At 34.6% G+C, this 18,020-nt stretch overlaps 1 protein-coding gene across 2 annotated transcripts; it reads right to left on the reverse strand.

Annotated features, from left to right (window-relative positions):
• Positions 1–2,139: 2,139 nt before the first annotated feature.
• LOC149226463 (uncharacterized) lies at positions 2,140–10,505 on the reverse strand. Of its 2 annotated transcripts, none has more exons than XM_089375291.1 (8): positions 10,202–10,505; positions 5,192–5,627; positions 4,478–5,077; positions 4,333–4,389; positions 4,006–4,155; positions 3,018–3,151; positions 2,807–2,888; positions 2,140–2,682 (listed from the first exon to the last, which is right to left on the reverse strand). In XM_089375291.1, exons 1-7 carry the CDS (start codon positions 10,275–10,277, stop codon positions 2,812–2,814), a joined length of 1,530 nt encoding a protein of 509 aa, XP_089231417.1. In that variant the 5' UTR covers positions 10,278–10,505; the 3' UTR covers positions 2,140–2,682; positions 2,807–2,811. The 2 variants fall into 2 exon arrangements, with proteins under 2 accessions (XP_089231417.1, XP_089231416.1); XM_089375290.1 differs by having other exon boundaries at positions 2,140–2,694.
• Positions 10,506–18,020: the final 7,515 nt, after the last annotated feature.

An 18,020-nucleotide genomic window follows, 5' to 3' on the forward strand; every position in this document is an offset into this window, starting at 1 on the left:
CATGATTCACTGTTATGTGTGATGTAGCACTAGAAATGATATTACACATCTTATATATTAGTTCTTTTATCATATTTATGTGTCAATGCATTTATTTTATGTTGTGGATGCTTTAGATATTAAAAAAAATGAATATTTTTCTAATTGATGATTTTTTGCCCATTTTTACCGATTTTTTCCCAATTTTCCCGATTTTTTCCGATTTCGAACCCTCGCCGATTTAATCCCGATTGCGATCTCACAACATTGGATTTACCTCAACTATTGTAGAATCTGAGTCTCTCATCTCCCCATCATCTAGCAGTCTATAGCAAAGTCACTCCTAAACCCGTCGTTGCAAAGATCCACTCAATTATAGTGCAATGATTTCAACACAGAAATGACCCACAAAGCATCGTTGAACAAATTTGAATGGAGACCAAACTTATGGAGAGCATAAACCAACACACCGTCTTCAACCTAAATGGTTAAATGCACATATAAAGAGCACAAACATATAATATGAACCAAGCATTAACACACATATCATTCAATCAACGTTGTAATGTTTTAAACAAATGCATATGAATATCCCAACCATATCACATTCAACGCACAGAGTCACCATGAACAAGCACACAAACAACTCTGCATTCAAATTATTCGATGCTTCAAACAGTGGCACATACAAATGGTGATCCAATCTATATCTATCATTGATTGCATGACATGTACCAAACATTCCAGTTTGATTGAAGTATTTGCTTAATTCTCAATGCAATCTAGCACACTCCTGTCTATCAAGGGCTAGCTTGTCTAATGCTAAAGCTAGCATGCACCCATTTTGTACCTCTAGATTTGTATGAAGTTTTCTCCTAACCCCAACCCCAGGTAGGTTTGGCCAACCAAGATGGAGAGTGGTATTTTGGCATAAGGACATATGCCAAGGCATGGAGTGGAACATTAAGATTATCCCACCTTTTGACCTCATGTTTTTGAATATGATCATACAAGATGGCATTTTTTGTTGAACAATATCTTTGATTTTCCCCATGCTATCCATTTGTATCTGCAAAATGAATCATGTTATAAATGGGCTTGGTGAACTGCAAAACATACTTCACACTTACCCAAAAATGACTATCAAGAATGATGTCCGCCACCTCTTGAAAATCTTCCTTGTCAGATGTGGTTGCAGCTCTGTCCTTTAATACCTACTATGATTCACTTGATACCATGCTAGCCAATGCCTCTCTTACCTTTAAAAGTGCCTGAAGGTGAGGTAATAGCTAGTAAATCTAGTGTTTGCGATCTTCAAAAGCTCCAACCTTGAGTGACTGCGAAAAAAGGCCATGGGCATTGCTATGATCAGCGATAAATCTTATCATGTACTTGCCTTATTTGTACAATGACCAATCCATTTGTATTCAAGTTCCTTTATCTTAATAATGTCATGTATCAAAAGGTTCATTGTGTGACCCAAACATCCAAACCAAAATATGTTGGGGTATCTATACTCAATGATTGTTCCCACTGCCTTACAATTAGAAGCATTATCAATGATGAATTGGATTGTTATATATGGAAGACTTCTTTGAATGTTTATACAAGATGGGTAATATTTGATACTATTACATAATGGTGATTATGCTTCATTGTGTTTATGAACGGATTTCATTCTTCTTATCGATTCTAAATATTCTAACAAGACAGAAAATTTCACACTATTGGAAAAAAAATACTTCATCAAGAGCATGAATTAGTTATCATTGGTTGAGGAAGAAATAATAAAAAAAGTATTAGTTATCATTGGTTGAGGGAGAAATAATAAAAAAATCTTACTTCGTAATGCCTGGTCACAATAATTATGTGACATAGAATATATGGTCAAATCCAAGACAATGGTACGTTAACCAGCCTTGTGTAAGCACTGATTTAAGAAAACAATTTCTTAAGCTACAACCTTAAAATCTAACTAAAAGCTGTTATAAGTGACTTGCAACTTGCAAGACACCTTGGATAACTTTCATTGCCCCTGAAACGCAATTGGTAGGCTACCAAGGCTGCCAAACATTCCTGAGGGCGTTACTCCCATATTATGAAATACCAAATAATTCCTATTGAAATTAGTGAAAGCCTTTACATATTGAAAGTAACATATGACGAAACACACCAGAATTATTGTAACATAATTTCTATGATGAAATCGTATTAGAAACACAACTATCTTAAATGTCTGCAAAACAATTGCTGTGAAAAAAATTTGTTCTAAAGTTACAAGAGAAATGAATGAACTGTCCTTTCTTAGTGAGCAGTGGCAGCCATATTCTAAGTGAAGGTAATAAAAATTTGTTATACTTAAAACTTTAAAGAAGCCACTGGTCACCAAGAAGGCAGCTTTATTCCATGGATGCAGTACAGTTTCTTTAGGCCTGGCCGTCTATTCTAGCAAAAGCTCCCAATATGGCCTATGCTTATGAAAGGAAACTGATCCTCCTTCTAGTTTAAATGCCTGTTTAGCCTGGTCAGGAGATCCATCTCAGTTTGAACTTCTTAGTAAAACAAAGCCATATAAAGGCAAAGATAAGGCAACTTAAATTGTGTTGATTAAGGCAATGAGCATTCCGGTCCCCTGTTTTCCATGCAATGCATCCTGCCAGGGTCCATGTTATGCGATGGAAGCATATAAAAACGACTCACATCCTGAGGAACCACCTGCCATAGTCCTCAAGTCAGACGAAAATCTTGAGTTTAACTGTAATTTACTAGAGATTAAATCAAAACAAAACAAAGTGATACAGAAATTATTCTGCCCCTACAAACTTACATTGATCATAACAGCATATATAATGATAAAAGACCAGAAAGGGTCCATATAAGTTGACTTCGTTTTGATGAAGAGGAAGCAACTGCGCATGGAAAAGAAACCCACCAATCAGACTTTTGCAAGCATGGATGTCCACTGTATTGTGGTACTGGATGATTTTAAGACAAAATAATTTATCAAAATCGGCATAAGATCATAGGTTGAATTGTACCTTGAGGAAGGCTTTTTGTAAAATCTTCAATTTCAACCTTTTTAGTATTGAGGTCTTCTATACTCTGAGAAACACGAGCTGAAAATCCCAGGTAAGATCTTGTTAATTGCTTGACCTCTTGCAAACTTTGTGTGCTGCATACAAATTACTGAATGGTCAATTGCATTGCCAATAATGAGAATTGGCAATTATTAAAAGACATGAAGTCCATTTTAGCAAAACTATGAATGCATGAAATATAAATTCTTTGTTTCCCATGTTTTAAGATCACAGTTACAGGGAATGAAAGTACAGAACTAAAAATGCTTGAAATGAGGGCAACTATAGAGAATGCTATGGATCAACAATAGCAGCTGCTGACGCAAAATAATTTTATGTCTATTTGGGTGTCCATGAAGAAGAATATTTTACTGATAAGGTCCTAGTGCATGCACTAACCCAAAACATATTTGAACAATTCAAACTGTCCGAGGCCCAAGGTGTGGATTCCAGCTTATTGCTACTTTATTGTTAATTTCAATAGCGTTGCCCCATCTAATAGGAAACAAGCCTAACATAATATTACTGAAATTGACAATAACATAAAGTATTGAGGGAATGGGCGCTATGGATTCTGTTGAAACTATGTACCTTCATTATTTTGGGGGAAATGCATCTTATTTTTCATTTCTAAACCATAAAAATTTACTTACATCAAGAATAGTACAGCATAGATCCAAAGTTTGTTCACACGGTTTATTTCTCCCTACATAAGCATAAGCAGGGAGAGATAGCATGTCCACTATGGCTCTAATTTCAAGAACATCTACAGTTTTCCTAAGAAGGATAGACAACAACTATGCACATATTGCTATTTAAGATCTATCAGTAACACGTTTGTGCATTTTACATTTTTCTCTTTAAATTCCTTGTGATAGTTAAACACCATCAGCTCTCTAATCAATTAGGGTTGACAATAGCTTTCCACTTAGTGTGTGTTGTTGCATACCCAACAGTAAGCAGATGATCAGCCCAGTTCTTCCCACTATACAGGGCATCCGTCCAGCTTGCATTCTGCAGTGTCTGCACTATAGCCAGCTTCTTAGAATGTGGGAGGGAGTTCCGGGTCATTATTGTATTTGCTGGCACAGAACCAAATCTGAAAAATGCACCAACGTAAAAAGAGGATCAGGCCTTGGCATTGCTGATTACAACATCGGTTGTAGAAATAGCTCTAATTAATACAAAATGCTGACAGTACTGGTCGATAGTTTTAGATAAGAATAACTGTCCATGCTACAAGAAGATACTTGACACCCAATCACTTCGAACTCACTTGCAATCTCCAGGATAGTTGTTGATGGGCCTGCAACCGCCTTGTGGGCAGAGGTACCTAACGACAGTTCAAAGGAAAGTTAGTAAGACTTATTTATAGAAGTACTGCTTCAAATTTTCATGTGATATGCTTCTCGTCTACTCACATGAAATCACTGATGGACTTTGTTGACCATGATTGATTATTCAGGCCTTCGAGAGAATACAATAGGGCAGTATCAGCTTTTAAGAAAGCAATATCTCCAATTCCTTCAACGAGACAGCGAAAAGCTCCCGAATACCCGGAGTATATATTGTCTGGAAGGCATGAGCTGCTATTACCACAAGCACTACACAACCCCTTTCCTTCTACTTCTGAGGGTGCACAAGATGCAGAGAAAAAATTTGATATTATAGTTTCATCATTTCTCACAGAAAGACTCTTTCCGGGCTGCTGCCGTAAAACATAATTTACAAGGTGGTGCACTGGATAGTTCCATCCAGCTGCTGTTATATAGCCTGCATGGCAAGACTTCATGCCCCGGAAATTGTTCAAGCTCAAGTCACTTTTCTTGTTACACATTCTCTTGTTTACAACAGCGACAGCATCATATGAATCAGCATGGTTGCAGTACTCTTCGGCCATTATAGCCTTCATGGAATAGTTCTTAAAAGCAATGTATCCGAGGCCTGAATCAAGGGAGATCAGGTCTGCTTCCTTATTTTTTATTGCTTCCATACAGTCAAAAGCTGTGTTCCTCTTTACACTGCAATGTGGAAAGGTTATTTAAGTCATATTCATTCAGTACAAAACAAAGTTGCTTATTGAGTGAAATGAGCATCTTCAATCAAACTGGAAATAGTTTAGATAAAGGAAATACCACTTCCAGCTGTAATCATCCACTGGACTCAAAAGACTTATATAGTATTGGCAGTTCACAAACTCATCCCGTACTGCACACCATTTCACAGTCTTAGGCTCAGTTTCTTCAGGTGGCTCTGTACTTGGATCAGTTTCTTCAGGTAGCTCTGTAGTCGGATCAGTGTCTTCAGCTTCTGGTTCAGGTGCTGAGGAGTTCTCACTTGTAGGTGAAGTGATTCCAAGAGGTGATGGGGAAGGAGCAAGTGCATCTCCTGAGGTGGCTCTCGGAGCAGGTGCATATGCTTCTGAATCAATATCTGCGGAAGGGATTCCAAGAGGTGAAGGAGAAAGAGCAAGTGCATCTCCTGAGGTGGCTTTCGGACCAGGTGCATATGCTTTTGAATCGATATTTCTGGAAATAGGAACTGGAGCTGGAGCTTGCCTTTGTTTAGAAGCTATAAAGAAGCATACAGCTATCAGCATATCACGGTTGCAAATGCCTCTTTTATTTCGATCATTTGATGAACCTTCCTTTTCTTTTAATGTAAACAAATAACACTTCCTAATCATTTTGGAATACATGATGTATGAATCCTTTTGAAAAGCATCTCTTTTAATGTTGTTTTACTTGGCTTTGCATAAGCTAGATGCATCGAATAAAACCATTAGAATTCAAGCTCAACCTGGAGCAATTCAATTATTATCCATACGGTGAATTTTGAAAATACCATCTTCTTTAAAGGTGTGGTTGTCTAGCATGGAACCATTGGATACAATTTGCCAATAAAAACTACAAGGTTCAGCATTTTTATGTCTGTAAAAGGGCGACTTCTGCATAGAACCGATCCCTCCTATAGCATGAAATTTTAATTCCAGTATTTCATAAAAGATAACATTTGATCATTATACTGTACTAGAAGAATTCCTTCTCATTCAAAAGTAACCTAGCATAATTTGATTCCATGCATACCTGGAAACAGTTAAGGTAATGTTTCAATCTGCCAGTGACCGGCTTCATGAAGCTTTGGAAGTGTTATTTGTTTTCACTGAAAGAAAAATGCACATGTGCCTCCATGAACGTGCTTTCTTATGCAAAGTTAACAGAAGTCATCTTCAAAGCATATAACTCATTATAAGGTCAAAGGCCGCTCTAGATCTCTTCAATTCGAGCATGGGCACTGAGATTTTTTCTAATCAGACTCGTTAAAGCGGTAGCTCCAAGGATTTAAGGCCTTTCTAGAGATCAGTTCACGAGGAAAGAAGTGAAACATTCCACCTCCTAGCCCCATTTGCATTGTCACATCTAAGTTCTCCGTTTGACAAAATCCAAGAACATATTTGACATCACGATACTCCATCCTTTACTACCTATCTTTGCTCAATAGCTAAACTATACAGAAAGTGATTTGCATCTACATTGTTCACTCTATTGAAGGAGCTTCACAAAGTGCAAGTGGTCATGGCCATCCTGTATCACTATTAGGCCCCTCACTATATGCCATCCGTTCTTGTTCAGAACATTAGTCATTTCTACATGGTTTGAACTTTGGATTTTGATTATGGTATGCAAATATGAATACATCAATCTTATGAGTAACAGTTTTGCTTTGACTTGCAACAAGTTTTCCTTGTTCATACTAAAGAATTTGAATCCGCATTTTTTTTGTTTACATACTCATTTCAGATCTATCCCCAAACTTGTAAAGTGATTGATACTACAGTTATGACCAGCTGGAAATAAAGTCCATTTAAAAGCTCCAAATACCATCTATTTATAGATTAACCTGTTGGTGAGGCTTGCCTAGAGTTAAGGATCATGATGTTCCACTCCCTTGATTCTGCTAACGGCCAAGAAATTCAGACTAATTTGAGGTGTTACATGGTTATCCAAAATAGTAAATACTATACAAGCCTCTTACATTCAGAAAAATAAACTAATACTTGGATATGAACATCCATCTTATCAACTCCCTCATTATCACAGGCGACATTTAACAACATATTTACTACTAGTATTTGTGATGTTGTTTCTCTGCCATCTTTTTGGTTCTTAGCTGATCTACCAAAAAGGTCCTGCAACAAAAATACTTACCTGCCACCTAGAGCAGCAGGAAGGAAAAAGACCTTGGTTCACCTGTCATTTATGAGAATCTGTTCACCGTGGCTTTCTCTGTACTATGTAGTGGCATAGTGGACTGGTGACTTCTACAAAAGTATCCTTTTTATTATAATATTAGACCGGATTTTGACCCAAATATCCTAATATAGAAAACCTACTCTTGCTTCTAAAGCCCACTTGAACAAGCGTACATGGGATGCTAATAGTTGGAGATCTTAGAAAGGCTCCAGGTTTAGGTCTACATTTTATAGTATAGGAATTATGGTATTCATTAGGCTATCCATTCAATAGAGACAATGGAAACTCCTCTGAGCTTATGGACATGGCTGCCAGCAATATTGCCTAGAATCCGTTGGTTGCATCAAATCTCATTCCATCGTGAAATCTTTATCGTGCAAACATTTTAGGAAATTATCGATCATCTATTGAACTTTGCTTCCATATTTCGCTTACTTGCCAATGTCCGTTTCAGTCAAAAGGCGTATTTGCGAAGAGTTGTAAATTACCACCCATTGAATGACTGCTCCCTTTTCTTCTTGCCTTTGTCCACTCTATAACATTAGTCAATTTCTAGCTAATCATTCTCCAGTAGAACTAGTTCAACAACCTAGTTCTTGTTTCAGTATAATACTAGATTTTTCTCGTAGGATGGTTCAGCTTGGAGTCTGATTTCTTAGACAAAGCCATCTAAAATTGAGAAGCGGTACTAGAGGATTCCATGAGAGTGCCATGACATTGCCAAAAAATTTAGTGTAGGATCAACTATAGGTAATGACAGCTAGCGTTGCTCTTCATGTGCCAATAAGGGTTGGCTAGGTATGAGCAATCTCACTCTTACTGAAGTGCTTTAGGGTGGGAAGAGATGTTCCAAACATTTTTTGTGAATTCAGTTTAACTCGGGTGGGTAAGAGAAGTTGTTATCCTCCCCACATAGGTTCAATTCTCATTTGTGACATGTTTTCTCCTAGTGGGTCAATTGCGGTGGGCTGGGTACCACTGATCTCATTCTTGCTGAAGTGTTTGAGGGTGGGACGAGACATTTTAAACAAATTGGGTTTAGATTGAGGGGTTAAGAGGAGAAGTTGTTTTCTTCCCCACCCAAGTTCAATTCTTGCTTGTGACACATTGAACCCTCCTGCATTGATTGGGGCTAGCAAGTTGCCAACAATTTCACTCTCACAATGTTATTGGCCATTTGGCTTGTTCCACATGCACAATTCAAAACCCTTTAGGTGAGGTACACTTGTCTACATCAACAAGTTGGGGTTAGTAAGCTGCCAACAATTTCACTCTCACAATGTTATTGGCCATTTGGCTGCCAGCAATTTCACTCTCACAATGTTATTGGCCATTTGGCTCGTTCCACATGCACAATTCAAAACCCTTTAGGTGAGGCACACTAGTCTACATCAACAGGTTGGGGTTAGCAAGCTGCCCACAATTTCTCTCTCGCAATGTTATTGGCCATTTGGTTAGTTCTACATGCACAATTTGAAACCCTTGAGGTGAGACACACTAGTCTACACCAACAAGTTTACTAGGGATGCCATCAATGAATGTAAGTATACCTTGCCCCATATTGATTTACTTTTATACCTGTCTTGCAAACGTTGATATGGACACTATGCTCTACAACCCTGTTTATGGATTTCACAATAAAAGTTTCTTTGCCATTTGTGTAGAAATGCAACCCGTTTCACTATTATTAGTTTATCACTTGCTTTACAAAGTCCACACCTTCTCACTCTTTTAACTGGACAGAAACAACCACTCTACAAGGCACCTATTTTTATGGCTGATGCCAGCACATAATTTCGGAACTTTCATAAAATCTTGAATTATAATATAGACAATAAAGAGTCATCTCGCAGATCAGGGGAATTAACTGTACAGGGAGGAGGATTAATGGACTTTATCATTCACCCTGATCTTTAGAGTGGCTTTGTTTTGATCCTTCCATGGAAGGTGATTGGGACAGTGCCCTGAATGAGAGAAATTGTTAGTAGATAGACCATGATGATTGAAATTTTGTAAATTTGTAAGTAGATGGTGTGAAACTCCCAACCCACTGTAACAACATGGGTATTACAAGTATGAAGACGCATTTGAGCCCTTAGCCAGTTGAAAGTCAAAATCAAAGAGCTTTAGAGTCAATGCACAGACAGACTTCAAATGGAACTAGCAACTATGTGAGATGCATCTGGGAACCTCTCCTCTTCCAGAGGGGAATCAATCAATTGGTAGCACAGAGCACTGTAATTATGTAACTTGCAGTGTACATTACATCATGATAATCCAGGGCACAGATCTTTAAGGGCAGTCGATCTGAACCACCCAAATAGCATGGACTTAGAATAGAACTTGGGACCTCTGGTGATTTGAAAAGCGTCCAGTTTAACAACATGCCTATCCACTCAGAATCTTTCCATTAGATTAATCTTTCGTGGAGATTCAGATCTCAACAGCCCCATCATGTTCAGTGATAACACACAACCAAATCTCATGTTAAGCAAAACAAGAAAAAAAACTTGAGTCTAAAGTTGGCAATGTCTGCTCATGAGAATGTTCCCCAGCAAAACTCGGATCTTTTACAGGAATGTAAAATGAAGAACTACTTTTCCTTAGCCCTGTTTTTCTCTTGTTAAGCCATGAAACATTCAACATAAGATATCATTAAAGTTCATAATGTTTGAATATTTTTTTTCCTGGGTACCCAAAACCAGTTACTAACACTATAACCATAGCTGAATCCAAATAAAATCTCTGCAAACGAAAGACATGTGAAATCCATTGACTTGGGCTATTGAATCCTTACAAGATCTACTCGCTATATCAATACTTTTATGCTGTGATGAATGTAGAATGGTGGATTATCCATGATTTATAATGGATTTGAAAATGCGCTAGTACCTGGTTTTAGACTTGCTGCAGAGACCAGCAACAATGGCAAAAGTATTGACAGCCATGGCAGCAGCTTCGGCCCCATTATACCTGTTGATCTATCTATCTAGATTTGTGTTGTGCAGAGAAAACTGCAGATCAGATGAGATGGGCATAATAAATTCTGCATTGTATAGAGTGTAAGTGGGAAGGATGTGGCCTGTGAACCATTGAAGAGGATCGCTCTCCTAAATGTATGCATGTTAGGAGATAGTTCGTTTTCATTTTAAAATTATAGCCCACATTCCACAGTGCTGCAATAGATTTTTCTTTTGTATTTACTTCGTAATTTGGACCGTAATGGATTACTCTTTGTATTTGTGGATGGTGAGGCATCGGGATTTGTTAGACACCTTGTCTGCGTCAACTTGTTCATTATTTCTTTGATTTCTTATTTAGATTGCTTTTCCGGTACTTCACTTCGTTGGAAGAATTATAACTAATGTGCCTGGCATGCATGTCACTCTTTAAATTTGTAAATTAATTTGAATCATTGATTATTATTTTAGTTTCAATTTTTATTAACTTAAATTTATTACATTATTATTTATTTTTCTTTTTTGGGGATTAAATATGCCTTTTGCTGCCCATCAAAAGTTTAAGATGATTCTTCTTTCTGAAATACATATATACATATAATCAGTAAAATTTATTTTAATTTTTAAATATAAGTTTTGAAACCAATAGTAAAAAGAAATGAGAAAAATTAATAATAATATAGTAGAAATAATAATAATAATAAATAATAAGGAGAGAATTAATGTAAAAATTATATATATATGGTAAATAGTTTTTTTTTATCAAACATATAAGAACATTAAATAAAAGAAAGGAACAATTTGCCTAAAGAACATTAAATAAAAGAAAGGAACAATTTGCCTAAATTTTTTTCCTAGTAATAAAAGAAATACTAAATTATGAAGTATCATAATAAGCCTACACTTTATTGAAGTTGAGAGAGAAAGAAGGGTAGTAATGGGACCCACAATTATAAGTAGTAGTATGGATGGAAAGACAATTGAATCATTGTTTCTTGGTTTAGTCAACCCTCTACTATCTTGTTGCATTATATCATATTGCATTCAATGTTGAACTATATGCCTACATCTAGAGTCTATTTAGATACATATATAGGCATCTCATCTATTTATCTATCCCTTTTATGAACTCTTGAGATATAAATTTATGAAACATCTTAGCCATATGGATGTTTCTATTTATATATGGATCTTTCTATTTATATTTTGAGATCTGTATTCATGATGGGTTTAAAAATGTAATTCTGGTATTCTATAGTTATATATGGATTAGATTAGATGTTACTTGAAAATACATGGCTATGTTATTATAGTGTCAATGATGACAGTAAGGGTACTAGTTACCCTAGTTTTTTTTATGTTTATTATTTAAGTACAAAATCCTTTTTGGATCTTAGAGTATGACTATAAATTAATTCTAATTTATTAAAAATCTAATTTTCCTAAATCTAAAAAAAACATGTTAACAATTTCAAACTCATAAACATTTCTATAAATAAAAATCTTATCTTTTCCGAATCTTTAAAAACAAATTAACAACTCCAAACTCATAAATATTTCTTATAAATTAAAATCTTTTTCTTTACAAATTATCAAAAAAATTATTTCAAAGTAAATAAATTTAATATACACCCTAATTATTATTATACATTGAATATTTAAATTTATATCAACCTTAATTAAACTAATACCTGTAAATATTTTAATTTTTCCTCTAAAAAACAAAATAAATAAATAAATAAATATTATATTTAATAAAAAATGGAATTGTCTTTAGTGTTATTTTTTGAAAGTTTTTTCTGGTGGGTTTTTTTGTCAAATTTCTATAAAATCGGTAGCAATTTATTGAAATCACAATCTTGATGGGTAATCCCTGCACAATCAAACTGTCCTACGCTTTTTTTAAGGTGCTGAATCCAAATATACAATTAAAAAACCAGTTTAAATAATACAAATCAAGATTTTACTTCAAATTTTTCCGCCAAATTCATGAAAAAATCCAAAAAATTAGACTAAAAACTCTTCCATAAAAAACCAACATGAATACAAATATAAAGACAATTATGTCCCTTCACGAGTGTTGGGTTTCCTTCTCGAGGTTCACGTGGGTTTGGAAAGCATGGTCGCTGCACACTTACACTCGCAAGGGACTAATGTCATGCTGATGCAACTTTGTCCATGCATTTGGCTTTACTTTTTAAACTCTTTGTACACCCATGGGATGAAAGGTATAATCCATGAAGAGTCACATAGGTTTGGTGAGTTTACATCATAACATTACATTTGGTTGGTAGCCCAGTAGATTTTGATTTTAATTTTAGTTATTGTTGGGCATTAATGGGGTATGATTGGTTGCTTAAAAAAATGGTGAAGGCTAATGTGATTGGTATTTTTAAGGTGGGTGGTGGAGTATTGAATTATTTAGAGTTATAAAATAAGAGGTTATATAATGTTATAGTTTCAAATCTAGTTGAGTTGAGAGAATTTTAAAGGGTTGGATCAATAAGTTGTGATTGGTATTTTTAAGGTGGGTGGTGGAGTATTGAATTATTTAGAGTTATAAAATAAGAGGTTATATAATGTTATAGTTTCAAATCTAGTTGAGTTGAGAGAATTTTAAAGGGTTAGATCAATAAGTTGTAATTAGTGTTGTTGTCTATAATAATAATAGGTGTTAAGTTTGGTTTTTTTAAATATTTTATTATATATGAATAACTAATAAATGATGTGGTAGAATTTTTGGAAAAGTATGATTCCAAAGGTTTGAAAAAATTAGCATTATGTTAGTCGTATGTTTTGTGATTTATAGTGGTGTTAAATGCACTTATATAGGCCATTGTTGTTTGTTGCATATAATCATAATTTTGGTCAAGTAGAGGTAGCATGCTAGCAACATGAATCTTTTTCTATTGGGGATTACCATTACCTCTTGTTTGTTGGTCTACATCTTAGCATGATTTAAGGTACATGAGCAAGTCGTGATCTTGGTCATAAATTAGATGGAAAACAAGAAAATGCTTTCTTATAATGTATATAAATTATTAGAACAATCCTTATGAGACTCTAGCACCTTACCCAATAATATATCTATAGTGGGAACTTGCAAGGAGGTGCTTTTGAATACTTCCTCTAGTATGTAACAAAAGAACAAAACCATTTGTATAACTTGCATAATTCTCCTTTGCTTATTGAATGCATAGTTGTAGTTGTTCACATGTATGAATTTGTTTATGCTTCTTTTTAAAATTTGTTTGGCCAAAATAAATATGTATGTTATGTGCTAAGTGCCATGGTAACATGTAGTTCACTATTATATTTCTAAAGAAAACTTGGACACAAACAATGTCTTATAACTTGGTTTTGTATTGGAAGCTCATCCTAGTACTTATAATGCACAATTTCAAGTTGAATTAAGGGTGACAAGGGCTAAAACTTGGAAATAACTTCTCTTTATTTGACCACTCTCCTTTTTATTTCCCTTTTATTTGAATTTGCCTTACTTTCATTATGTTTAGAGCTCAGTCGTGTTGCATGCCCAAAATAACTTATTTTAAGGTCTCTTTTGTTCTTGCATTTTCCTGAGTTTTGATATTGAAATGCATCAAACAATTGACACAAATATCTTGAACATGTGTTAAGTGTTAAGTTTAGATGATGCATACCTTGTCGTTCTAGTATTTTTTGTGTTGAGGTCGTGCTTTGTTGAGAACTGATTGCCACACTTGTTAGGATTATTTGCAAAATGGGGAGTTTACTTGTTTCCTTTAACCACTATTCTTTGCATATCCAACTTTGAGTGAAACTTAGCTTCCTTCCAATGTGCTTTGAACTTAGCTAGTCACATGCTAAAACATAATTTTAATAAATTTACAAACATAAAGATACATATCCTAATAAGAATCTCATACAAAGGAAAATAAATTTATGTTTCTATTCATTTTCCTTGTATTTCTCTTAATTTCAATGTAACCCAGCATTGGATTGTTTATTGTTAGAGTAGCTATAACCATTAACTGATTTTTTACATTCACTAAAGACACCAAAATTGAAGCATTTTCATGGTGTAAGGAATTTGATTCATGTCTCCTCTTTCTTTGTCTAGAGGGACTTCTATGTTTGGGAAACTGCGGGAGGGGAGTTGTGAACTTGTCTTTCCAGAGACCTGGCAATAACAATGACTTTTACACTACCATTAAACATTGGAACAATGAGTGGCATGGAGCGTTATTTGGCTTTATCTAATCATTATCTACCTTTGAGTCTTTCCACTAAGAGGGCTTTCAATTTTTCCTCTGGAAATCAAAATGAATTTTCCTTTATGCAAGATACCAATACTTGGTCATGGTCAAAGCAAAGTCTACAAAAAAATACAATATCTTCACAATCCAAGACTTGATTCTAGTTGTAGTCATAATTTTTCAACACAGGGTAGCTAGGAATACCTTTACCTCTTTGTACAAAAATACATATCTCAACATAGTAATGCAACAATAAGGCTTCTTTAAGAGTCACACAACACAACATATCTCACAAACAATTTTAATGAAGGCTTTTACATGTCTATAACTCAATTTTTTCAAAAATACAAATTATTTTTCTTTATTTATTTTATAGATGTTGGATTAGACTATCAAAACTAAATTTATTACAAAACCAAATCATTGATTATGTTGATGTAGGAATCAACACCTATTCTTTTTATTATTGTTGGCTTCCAACAATCATGGTTTTGTTTGCATTAAAAAAAGCCCACACATTATCCAACTTGCTCTTCAATTCCACTAATTTTGCAAGCTATGGTCTAGAATCTTTTCATTCTCCTTACCCTTTGAACTATGGACATGATCCCCCACTCATCTATAGTTCCTAACATTGGAGATATTATTGTGTCTTTCTCAATGTTTAGATGGATGTAGGTGTAAATATATTTGTTTGCATGGTGTTAACATTTTTCAATGGTGGTCATATCTTTCCATTCATGTGGATCTTGATCATTTACAATAGGTGGAAGATGCTAATGGCTCCTAAATAACACTACAAACCAAAGTTGTGAAACTTAGTCTCTATAAAATTGCCATCATCTTTACACTCGACAAAAATAGATGAAACTAAAAAAATATCCATAAAATATGGAAAATTTCATAAAGAAAAAAACAACATAGAGAACCATTTCCCCTAGACCCCTTTTTGACATGGTGGCCAGAGGTCACATGTTCAAATCATGTAAATCAATGTTTTAAAACTCAGACTCGGACTCGGAACCGGTTGAGCGTCAACTTTGACTCGGAATTCGACTCGGCACTGACTCAGACTAGTTGGTTCTAATGACTTTGTCTTTGTAAAAAGTACATTAAATATTTAATTTTTAATGAAAAAACATATTTTTAAAGATTGTCATTCATGTTTCCAAACTCAAAGCATTAGAATAATAGAGAGAAGATAACACTTGATCAAAGTATACTCGTGAATATATTTATTATATCAAAATGGCACCCAGTGCACTATGCAACACATGTAATATATAGATATTAGAACAAAAACACAAAACCAATGCTGCTCCAAAACCAACTCCTCAATGGCAAATGTTGCTCCAAAAACCAACTCCAATTTCTCACAGGCTCCTCACAAATGTTCACACAAATGCAATGAGATAAATGCCAGGAAATATGAGGGGGTTGGGTCACCTTTATAGGTGTGGGAGAGGGGTAGAGGGGCTAGGAAATAATTTAAACAAAAAAAATGATTTCAAGTCCACCCAACTCACCTTGTTTTCCCACTGCTGAGACTGACCGGTCTGGCCGGTCCGTTACCGAACTAGACAAGTCAGTGACCAACTCAGCCGATTCAGTAATGGACCGGACGTTGAACCGAATAGTTGACCTAGTCGGTCTCGGTAAGGGCATGGCTCGGTCAACCAAGCCGAGTCTGAGTCAGACCAACCTAGTTTTAAAACTATGATGTTGAGTCTGTGTCCCCAATATTTTAAACTTGAGGGGAGATCTCGTGAATTTTTCCTTAGAAAAGTTCAATGATTTATCTCAATCAATTTGAACCAAATATCTTTGGAAGACCACATATTCGAATCTAGTAAAGCTCCTCTAGGTTAGGAATACTTGTAATACCAAAACTTTATCAACATGCCATTCATTCATTAATGTGAAAAAGTTCCTAAAAAAATATTTAAAAAAAAAAATATTGAATGTAAAAAAATATATAAAGTAATAATTTTAAGTGAATTTAAGAATATTAATATTACCAAATCATTTACCCAACCATATTCATTATATATATATATATCTATATCTATATATATATAACAACAATTTGAGATAAACTTGATGAGTTTTGAGGTGTGTTAAATGAGTTTTCATTGGGGATGAGTTTTTAGGTAACACTTGCCCAAGTACTTGTCCTATCACAAACTTAGTAAACTCACTAAGACTCATAATTTGTCCATGAATTTTACAATAGTTATTACACACATATCCCACAACAATCATCTCCATCGTTTTAGTACATGACAAGGAGAAAACTGGGATACAAAGGACTTTCCAAAAGTAACAAATTATTCGTCACTATATTTCCACCAAAAAATCATTGACATAAGGACATATGTGGCACTTTGGAAATTAGAGTAGTGATTTGTCTTACAAACATGAAACAAATACTCTTATGTAAAAACAAGTGGCAACTGCGTAGCTGTAGTCCCTATAGATATGCAATGTCAGTTAGAAATATTCAAATATAAATTTATGGCTACATAATACATGAACATGTTTAATAATTAACTACCCTTAGGTTTAATAATTCTACTATTCTGCTTCCATTTTTCCAGGGTTGTTAATCCTAATAGGAATAAAATTGGAATAGAAACTGAAACTGGGCATATAGTAAAACACGGATCACAAACTAAGAGAAAGGCATATGACAGACCTGGATGGCCAAATGTATCACATTATGTATATGCAACAAATGTTAACTATTGCATCAAACAAATTCTTCATGTAAATACATTTTGGTAGGCCATAGTGATCCCCTTGGAAGCAGATTTACTCAGAGATGAAGAGGATTATACCTGTTCACGCTTAAACATCTAAAAGGCTCAATTTGTTTTTTTTACAACTACCAACAATATGAAAAACATCTCATTATAGAAACATCTAAAAGGCTCAATTTGATTTTTTTACAACTACCAACAATATGCAAAACATTTCATTATTAACACTACAATATAATTCCAAAGTTTCTTCACTCTCTGCCTACAGAAAAGTTCAATCAATTCTTGTTCATAAATAATGATCAGTTTTGCTCATAAAATAACAAAAAAATGCCTAATGTGAAAAACATCTCATTATTAACACTGCAATATAATTCCGAAGTTACAGAAAAGTTCAATCAATTCTTGTTCATAAATAATGATCAGTTTTTGCCATAAAATAACAAAAAAGGTTGCCTCATGTGAAAAACATCTCATTATTAACACTGTAATATAATTCCAAAGTTTCTTCACTCTTTGCCCTTGCCTACAAAAAAGTTCAGTCAATTCTTGTTCATAAATAATGATCAGTCTTGCTCATAAAATAATAAAAAATGTTGCCTAATGTGAAAAATATAGAAAGAAACCAAGACAAAAGTTAGATATAGAAAGAAACCAAGACAAAAGTTGTCCAGATTGGCCTTGAATTTCCAATCAAATTTTCAGAATTGTTGAAGTTTGCAGCACCATTAAAGAAAGGATGATTCCCGTTCCT

Source organism: Pinus tabuliformis, chromosome J (assembly GCF_031772625.1).
Source record: "Pinus tabuliformis cultivar Carrire ecotype Pingquan chromosome J, CPIR1, whole genome shotgun sequence".
In the NCBI taxonomy this organism is placed as follows: domain Eukaryota; kingdom Viridiplantae; phylum Streptophyta; class Pinopsida; order Pinales; family Pinaceae; genus Pinus; species Pinus tabuliformis.

Bases quoted from the DNA above. Each gene is read 5' to 3' on its own strand.
- LOC149226463 (XM_089375291.1), bottom strand. From the start codon at position 10,277: ATGGGGCCGAAGCTGCTGCCATGGCTGTCAATACTTTTGCCATTGTTG. The intron at 5,628-10,201 runs GTACTAGCGCAT...GCTTCTTTATAG, and splicing joins TGCAGCAAGTCTAAAACCAG to CTTCTAAACAAAGGCAAGCT. The intron at 4,156-4,332 runs GTGAGTTCGAAG...TGCATTTTTCAG, and splicing joins AACTATCCTGGAGATTGCAA to ATTTGGTTCTGTGCCAGCAA.